The 9,406-nt window shown below is 51.5% G+C and overlaps 1 protein-coding gene across 1 annotated transcript in view; it reads right to left on the bottom strand.

Moving 5' to 3' along the window:
• The window catches only part of Bcr (BCR activator of RhoGEF and GTPase), a 129,324-nt gene that overhangs the window by 50,207 nt on the left and 69,711 nt on the right, over positions 1-9,406 (bottom strand). Inside the window, exons 3-5 of the mRNA XM_031348559.1 lie at positions 8,580-8,684; positions 8,030-8,215; positions 3,849-3,956 (exon numbers count right to left, since the gene is read on the bottom strand). Coding sequence (XP_031204419.1) covers positions 3,849-3,956; positions 8,030-8,215; positions 8,580-8,684 — 399 coding nt within the window. The remainder of the gene's footprint in view (positions 1-3,848; positions 3,957-8,029; positions 8,216-8,579; positions 8,685-9,406) is intronic.

The raw sequence follows: 9,406 nt of genomic DNA, 5'->3' as shown, positions 1-9,406 counted from the left end.
AGAATCCCACAGAAGCCAGATGGGCATCTCTGGATACCACCTCACACACCTCTCTCACAACTGGTCTTGGGAAAGCCTGACAGACCATCACCTGCCCTGCACTTGAGGGGCGACCCTCCCGAGAGCCCCACGCCTGAGTACTGACAGTAGCGGGATGCAGTCGCCACCACGAACACACAGCCTCCTGCTGCTGCTGCTTTAAGCTTCCTTCTACTCGTTAGGCAACCCCCCATTTCTCTGGGGTGGGGCATTTTGGAAACACAGATGGAGAACAGAACAGATGTTGTTCACATGGTCTAAGAACAACCAAGGCTCGGAGAGAGCCGCTGGCCTACACCTTGCATCCCAGTCTTGGCCCAGATCCCCGCTGCAGCAATCGGTAGGACCATGTGGACCCCTTCCCAGGTGTTATCCCACCACAGCCTCCTCCTTCTTGGGTACAATCTTGTCTGGCTAGACTCAGACTTGGCCATGTAACTACAGCCTGTTTTTTAAGAATCCAGTATTTGATCTGCCAGTGTCCTTTGGGGTTTTATAGAAATACTGAAGCTCATAAGGGTACAGGAAGTCGTTAGTTTAATGAAAGGGAGATAAAGAACAACAGATGGCACACTTGAGGTAAGTATGGCTGACAAGGAGTGGGGTACTTCGTAGGCTTCGAAAGGACGGTGGAATGCATGTAGCATTAGCTATAACAGCCGGAGGTGATCAGAGCCGAGGCCACAGATGTCTAGACCATGAGATAAATGACAAAATAGTCCAAAGGCCCTGGAACACGGATCAGGTATGACAGCCAAAGGTTTTCCCTCAGCAAGAGAAACCCAACTCTGTTGAGGTTTGGTCTTTCGCAGTAATGCTAAATACTGGTCCCCAAGGCCTGGTTGTCCCCAGATGAGAGACTCTTCATGTACACAATGGATACTATGCGACCTTGCCCCCCCAGGTTATCCCTGATTGGTGAATAAAGATGTCTACAGCCTTTAGCTGGGCAGAAGAGAGATTGGTAGAGTTTAGGTTCCAGGTTTGGGGTCTGAGGAGAACCATGAGGGGAGAGGGAAGAAGGAAGAAGGTGGAGAGAGGAGAGACGCCACGGGGTAGGCGAGTTTGAAAACATGGCCATGAGGGCTGGCCAACTGGAGTTAAGAGCAGCTCAGATGAAACACACCAAGTTACAACTTGGGGTTATTGACAGGGAAGTAGACGTGCTAGCATAGAGGGTAGATATCTGCCCGGCTCTAGTGCTAATTAAGGCTTTTTATAAATATAAAAGTTGTGTGTCTTTTACCTGGGAACTGAACGATCAAATCAGGGTAGCAACCCTTGACTGAGATTAAACGTCGACTCCAACAAGAACCATCCCACACGTGTACCTTACATTTCTCCTCTTTCTTTTTTCAAGTGTGCGTGCCTGCGCGAGTTTCCCCTAGTGCTACTGCTGGTGATCTTGAGCTCATCCCTCACGCACACACGGAGGCCAGAAGAGAATGCTGAGTGCCTTCCTCCGTTGTGCGCCGCCTTATTCCCTTGAGTCGGGATCTCTCTCGGAACATGAAACTCTCTAGTTGGCCAGGCTGGCTGGTCTGCAAATGCTTGCCTGTTGTCTTCTAACACCGGGATTACAGGCACACGTGGCCTTGTTTGGCTTATATGTATAGGTGCCGGGGTTTTAAACTCAGGGTCCCATGCTTGCGTAATAAATGTTCTTACCCATGAGTCACCTCCCGGCACCTACATTTCCCTTTCTAACACTGCCTTTCTGCATGGAGATCTTTCCTCCCAGAACCCTTGTTTGAGGGAAGGAAGAGAAGTCAGTCGGAGCTCCGAGGGAGTGGGAATTATATAAAGGTGACAGTGACAACAAGCCCCCAAGAGAGAAAAATGTCACATGGCTGCCACTGACATTGCAGAGACATGACAGGGAAGGGAGGAGAACCCCTGTGTAGAGTAGAGAGATAGAGAGCCATGGGTGATCACTGAGCTGGCTGCCAGCCTCCAGTGTCCTGTTCATGGTCTCTGGATCTGAGGTGCTCTTTTAAGGCCTAGAGGCTCACAATTTGCCATGGCTTGAGGTTTCATTCCATTAAGGTTAGATGCAAACAGGGAGAAAGCAACCCTCAGGCCTGGGGTAATACGACCTGGAGCTTCCTCTAGTAGAGTTCTACAGACACGGCAACTTTGAACCCTGGTCTTCAAAGACTGCTGCTGCGCAGGAAAGCCACAGAGCAGATGGCTTCTGCACAACCTCTAGAGACAAGAATGTAGAGTAGATTCCCTTGTGGTCTGAATAAAAATGGCCCATAGAGAAGGGCACTGTTAGAAGGTGTGGCCGGCTTGGAGGAAATGTGTCACTGGGGGCGGGCTTTGACGTTTCAGATGCTCAAACCAGGCTCAGTCTCCCTCCTTCTCCCTCTACCTCCCTCTACTCCCTCCTTCTCTCCCTTCTCTTTCTCCTCGCCACCTGTGGATCCAGATGCAGAACTCTCAGCTACCTCTCCAACGCCATGTCTGTCTATACACTGACACGCTTCCTCCCACAACAGCGGACTAAACTTCTGGTCTGTAAGCCAGCCCCCAATGAAATGGTCTCCTTTACAAGAGCTGCTGTGGTTGCCGTGTCCCTTCACAGCAATAGAAGCCCTAACTAAGAGTGCCATGATAGGACACAGGGTAGAGTTACAGTAACGACAGACAAGATAAGGGGGTGTCCAGGGAACACGGCTGCTGGTGTTTGAACATGTCCTCTAAACGTCCATGTACCGCTGGGCTGTGGTGGCACACGCCTTTAATCTCAGCACTTGAGAGGCAGAGGCAGACAGATTTCTGAGTTCGAGGCCAGCCTGGTCTACAGAGTGAGTTCCAGGACAGCCACGGCTACACAAAGAAATCCTGTCTGGGGGGGGGGGGGGGGGGGGGGGGGGGGAGGCCGTGTACCGGGAACAGGAAGTCCTACTATGCATGTAAGCTCACTGTGTCTGGAGTTGGGATCTTTGATGTGGATAGGATTAGATAAGGTCATGAGGGTACATCTTAACTGAGTTAGTCTGCTTGGTCTATCCTTGGTCTATCCTGACATGTGACATTCTGTCATGATACAGCAAGACACTCAACAGATGTACCTCAGTGTTGTGGTCTGAAGATGCTTGACCCAGGGAGTGACACTATTAGGAAGTGTGGTCTTGCTGGAGTGGGTGAGGCCTTGTTAGAGGAAGTGTGTCATTGTAGGGTGTGGGCTTTAAGACCCTCGTCCTAGCTACCTGGAAGCCAGCCCTCTCCTGTCTGTCTTTGGATGAAGATGTAGAACTCTCAGCTCCTCCTGCACCATGCCTGCCTGGATACTGCCATGTTCCTGCCTTGATGATAATGAACTGAAATCTCTGAACCTGTAAGCCCAGCCCCAATTAAATGTTGTCTTTATGAGTTGCTTTGGTCATGGTGTCTGTTCACAGCGGTAAAACCCTAACCAAGACACTCAGTGTGATCAGGCTTCTTAGTTCCCAACCACAGCTGAGTACACTTCTATTCTTCATAAAGTACATAGTCTTGAACACTTTGCAATAGCAATCTAAAACAGATTAAGACATCAGTGAGCCTCTGGAATCAGGCCCTGCCCCTTGGGTAACAGCAGTGTCAGGACTGCTCCTACTGAATCATGACAGTGTCCCAAGATGGAGCTGACCCAGCGACCTCTGAGTCAGAGCTTGGGTTCATACCCAACCTTTAATCTGATCTACTTTGTTCTCCCAACGACCGTCCCACAACGCATCACATTTGAGGGAGTGGGAGGACACAGTGGGAGTCAACAGTACTCTGGCCTGCACAGTGTCCTCGGCACAGGGCTCACTCATTACCTCAGAGATTTCTGCAAACTGAGCGTTGGCCTGACAGCACTTCTCTGCGGTTTCCATGGCCACTCCGTAGTTATCCACAAAGGCTCGGTACACGCCCAGCTGGCTGGCCTGCGGAGTAGAAGGAGGAGGGGGTGAGACAGAGGTGGGATAGGTAGCTGCTCCCCACCTTTCTGAGGATTGAGTTCTTGTGCATAACTCTGGAAAAAAAAAATCCCAGCCACAGCAGACTGCGTGCGGGTTGCAGAAACCTGCTCTTCTGCGCTGCCTCCCACCCGCTTCACCTCCCCACACACCGAGCACGATTCCCTCTCCTAAAATGACACGTTGAGAAGTGAGTCATAGCCCTGGACAGGTAATGGCCCCCTTTAGAGCTCCATCTTATTCCTCCTACTCTGCTTGCATAAAGGATGCCATGAGCAGCAGCTTAAACTTGAGGTGAGACTCCAGATGAATGCTCCTGTGCCAGTGAGGTGGAGGAGGCCGCGCTGGCCAAGGTCCATGGAGCCTGGGAACCACGGTGCTATGCTCATATCTGATCCTGTCAGGCAGGTGAGGAGAACATGTGGCCTGGCTGACTGGAAAGGGAAGCTCTTACTGTTAGCTGTTGTTCCTAAACCTCATAGGGAGTGCCTGGCTCTCACAGGAAGGCCTGCCAGCCGCAAGGCGAGAGGCCTAGTGCTTGTCCCTTATTCAATAAAAGACATCAACAGAGGTCTCCCTCACTGAGCTCCTGCTCCAATACACGCTCAACCAACCACAATTTACACGGGTAGATGGAAGGGTATGTGGCCTCACCATGATCATCTCTGGGTATCACATCATTCGGGGGCAGTGAGGAAAAAACCCAGTCTTCACAAGCAACAGCACGTGGAAGTAGGGCGGACGGACGGACGGACGGACGCACTGGCTAGGTCTGAACCTCCCTCAGCAGCTGCCTGGGGGCTAGAACCCTGGCATGGCATTTGCTGTTCCTGGAGTGCTCTCTGGGTTGAGCAGACATTTCTTTTCCATGTGCATTTGCATTTATATGGGCTTTCTCAGAGAAGTGGCTGCAGGCTGGAGTTCCAGACCATCCTCCACTGAACAGCCATAAGACTCCTCCACCCTATCTTCCCTCTGGAAGGCCAATGAGTGAGTGAGGGCCTCCCAGCTGCCAGAGGGGCAGGCCAATGAGTGAGTGAGGGCCTCCCAGCTGCCAGAGGGGCGGGCCAATGAGTGAGTGAGGGTCTCCCAGATGCCAGAGGGTCGAGACAGCCTCTCTGTGAGGAGTCCAGCACTTCAGTCGAGGACTTCTTTGGTGACTTTTCTTTACTAAGAAATTAATTCTTACGTATCTGGCAACCCGAAACCGAAACTGAATGATAACGGTATGAATGGAGATTGCTGGTATCTCATTAGAATGTTGCAGGATGGACACGAATCCCTACTGTGGTCATGCTTTACTAAAAAAGACCAGAGGACACGTCTGACAATCTCAAAGCAGCCCATTTCCTTCAGAAACGTCAGTTCTAGGAGCTGATATGGATAGAAGGGTCCTAAAGAGACGTACAAATACCAGCCAGGGCCTAAAGAGACATCGTAGCCAAATACACTAACACTGGACAGGACTGGATCCTGAATCAGACAGGGATTGGGGGAGAGAATTTCAAACGCAAACAAAACCTCATGCACTGAGAATGAACTTAGGAAAGGGGCATAGTTGCAATAACTCAGGAGTCCAGGGCTCTAGAGAAGGTGTCAACGTTAAAATAGGCACAGAGAACTCCTTGGGTCCTAGGACTCCTGGAGGGGATGCTGGGCTAGACCTGCTGCAGTCTGAAAGGGTGGAATGTAGGGCTGTGTATGTCTGTCTGTCCCGGAAGTCCTCAGCATTCAGGCCAGGTTAAAAACCACATGAGATGCTCAGCAGACAAACTGGGGATCAACTTTCCCCTGCAGCATCTCATCCATGGGGACAGCTGAAGAGCAACACACAAACCAAAAGTAACATTCTGAATCTTACTTTCTAGTATGCATTAGTTTTAGAAGACTGGGAAAGAAAAGTCCCTGAGTGGTTTCTGAATACTATTTTAGGGAGTGTGCTGGGTGTGCCGCCCCTCCCCCCACCTCCCTGAACTCCCCGCTCCCCCTCCCTCCCAGCACTATTCTTTGCTTTTCTGAAGGATTCTGGTTTAGTCTGCTCTTCAAGGTTTAAACTTATTGATGCATAGCTCGAAGAGAAAAGGGATATAAGAGACCAGACAGACAACCAGAGCCAAGAGGAAAACCACACCCTGGACTCGGGCCCCTGGGTTCCTGATGCATGACCCCTTTACTCAAGATTAAACACTCCATTCTGCACAAAGCTCCTGAAAGTAGGAAGGTAAACAATGCAAAACAGCTTCAGGAAGTCCCTGAAACTGACCAGATTCACTAGGCCCCCCTTCTGCCAAAGTAAACAAGAAAAGCTGAGTCTCTCTCAGACGAGCCAAGCTGCAAAGGCTGTTTGAGACCAGACAGAGACCAGCTGCCTGGAAGAGGGTTAGAGCAACTGAGGCACCCTAAGAGGACACTCTGGGAATTCTGGGCAGTATGTTCCAGGTTCTCAGCTTCTGCAACCTGTCACCTGTGCTGGGCTGGCTTGGGTGCTGCAGCTGACATTGAGTCACTGCTGTTCCTCATTCAGACTCGTTAGTCACCCCAATAAAACTCACTGGCTCACCAAGCTGGACTTTGCTGCTATCTGTTTGTCTTGAGATCCCTATCGGGTACAAGTGAGGCAAATGAGGTGAGGAGGGTGTGTATGCATGTGTCTCCCCAGGAAAAGTTTTGTCACACAATATCTGGGTGTATGGTACCCAATAAGATGTGTGGCTATGGGTCATCTTCAGGAACCCTGCCCTTGTAGGGACCCTGCCCTTGGACCACTGTTAAGCCTGAAGAACTTATTTTCTGCATGGGGAGAAGGTTCCAAGCAAAGAGAGTAAGAGAGTGTGTGTGTGTGTGTGTGTGTGTGTGTGTGTGTGTGTGTGTGTGTGTGTAAGAAGCATGAGCAATCCAGGAATTAGAACCAGCCATCTTCAGAAGCAGACTAGGGCCAGCATTGACTTCCTGTGGCTCTTTTAGGAGGGGTAACCTCTCTGTTGGGCAGTTCTGCCAGGAACCCCCTCCTTCTCTATTCCTACCCTATACTAGTATCTCTCACCGGCACCTGTCAGATTTTTCTACTGAGGACTTCCAGAAACCCTAATCTGCTGTCTGACTCCTCTTGTCCTTTGGTTTAATGGCCCCTTGTGGCAAGCAGATACACTCTCTTATGGCAAATATAAACGAGGGACTCATTCATCCCTCCTTGTTCAATCGCTTTGAAAACAGGGCCGCCCCAGTGCAGGTAACATGGTGCGTGCCCCTTGGGCACACCTTCTGTCCTTTCGGATCACAGTGAGACCCAGCTCTGTAGGAGGCAGCCTTGCTCACAGCATGTGGTGTCACCTGATCCAGGCTTCTCTGTGGAGGTTCCTAGCTGCTCACTCTCCCCTCTCTTCCTTCTCTTATTTACCATGGTGGCCTAGGATGGTCCCCCTAAACTACTGGGCTCAAACAGTTACTGCTTCAGCTTCCCAGACAGCTGAACCCGACGCGCATGTACCTCACACCCAGACTCACACGCTTTGAAACACACCTCTAGGCCTAATCCAATGTAATCACTATGTAAATAGCTGTTGTGCTGGATGGTTTAGGGAACAAGGCCAAAGAAAAGACTGTCCACTGCAGCCCATGCGTCATTCCTCTGCAGAGGGGAAACCTGCAGAGATGGAGGCTGACCTGTAACCAAGTCCCAGTGTGCAGTCATGTGTAGTCACCTCTCCACTATGAGCCCGAGTCTGGTTGTGCTGGGCAGTCAAACCATTGTGGTCCCAAAGGCAGCTTGATCTGAATGGGCAACTGGGAACCCCAAGCAACGCTGTAGGGAGCTAAGATCAGGGCAACAGACTCACTGGACTCCCGCTGGGCTGGCCATGTGTCCCACCTCCTCTCCCTCCCAGCGGCCTGCCCTTTGGCACCAAAGGTACTTAGATACACCCCGGGCTCTCCTCACTGTCTCCTGGGTTATCTCCCTGCGTCACGTGTCCAAGGGACAAACCTAGTCCTTTCCCAGCTGTGACCGCAGGCGCAAGCGCCAGCCTGTCCGAGCCACTCACCAGCTTCTGGAAGAGGTCACCCACACGCTGCTGGTGGCTCCACTGCTGCACTCGGGGGAACAGCCCGTCGTAGAACTCCTTGTGGATCTCGTAGAGCTCAGGCACTTTGAAGAAAATGGTCTCAATCTGCTGGCTGCTCAGCACAGGCTGAGAGGTGGTGGCTGCGGCTTTCAGAGGCTTCATGGGCTAGAAGATGGCACAGGTGAAGCGACTTCACTCATTCATTCATCTACCTATCTACCTTCATCCATCTATCTATCTACCTACCTATCTATCTGTCTATCTATATCTATCTATCTATCCATCCATCCATCCATCTTGGTGTTGCCATCAGGCCAGGTAGGACCTTGGGCACGCTGGACAGACAAGGGCTTTACTACTAAACGATGTGCCAGCTATACCATTTTCAAATCCCAACTGGAAAAAAAAAAGATTAAAAGAAAGGGAAAACTTGGCAATCGAGGTTCCCCCAGTCGGTATCTCCCAGCCCCTAGAGGAGTTTAGATCTACAATGAGGTTATGAGGTGAATCCCAACCGAGTAATGCTCACCAGCAGCAGGGCCTCCAGATGGCTCAGGTACGTCTCTTCGCTGGCCAGGATTCCAGACAATACCCATTTTCTCATCTCCAGGCCCTTTTCCAAATCCAGCTCACTCTGCAGGACAGAAGCAGAGATGTCAGCTCCCTCTGAGGACAAAGCCCCCAGAGACAGTCCACCAGGAGGGAAGAGGGAGGTCCCAGTAGCCCTGGCACCCATTCAGCCAAGCGCTTGTAGTCACCAGAGACTAAGATCTAGAGAGCCATCAGTCAAGGGCCACCCTTGGCCCCCACACACTAGGAAATGGGAAGTTCCATGCTGAGCGGGCCACAGGGCCTCCTCTCCTTCTTGCCTTGTGCCTGGGACCAAGGAGTAGCTGCCTTGGTCCACACATGGAAAGAAAATGAGGATCTGACCCAAGGTGGGCGTAGCACATGGGAAGTCCAAGGGTAGGTCCAGGACGGCTGAGCTGGGGTCTATCAGAGCCTACTGCCCGCCCGGCTCTCCAGATTCCTGCTATCGGCAAAGGTCTGCTGCTCCTTGCTCTCACTGTCACTACCACCTGGACCTTGGACCAACCAGGCCCCTAGGTGACACTCCTCCCTCAGCATGTCGTCCTTCCTGTGACTGTGACCACTGCAGCTGTGTGTCATCGGCTCCTGCCTGTGGGGGGCAGGGGAGATGGTGGCCCCCAGGCTCAGGACTTCTGTCTGATTCTGCTTTCTTTTGCCGGTAGGAGGGAACCCTCTTACAAGCAGACTCTGGACAAAGTACCTAAGCCTGTCAGTTTTCCAGATTAAAAACTGAGGCTCTCTGGTCCCTTTGTCTTCACCAAGACA

Source organism: Mastomys coucha, unplaced genomic scaffold, assembly GCF_008632895.1.
Source record: "Mastomys coucha isolate ucsf_1 unplaced genomic scaffold, UCSF_Mcou_1 pScaffold3, whole genome shotgun sequence".
NCBI classification, from domain to species: Eukaryota; Metazoa; Chordata; class Mammalia; order Rodentia; family Muridae; genus Mastomys; species Mastomys coucha.
The sequence above is the reverse complement of the archived record's forward strand: the minus strand, read 5'-3'. Positions and strand labels throughout refer to the sequence as shown.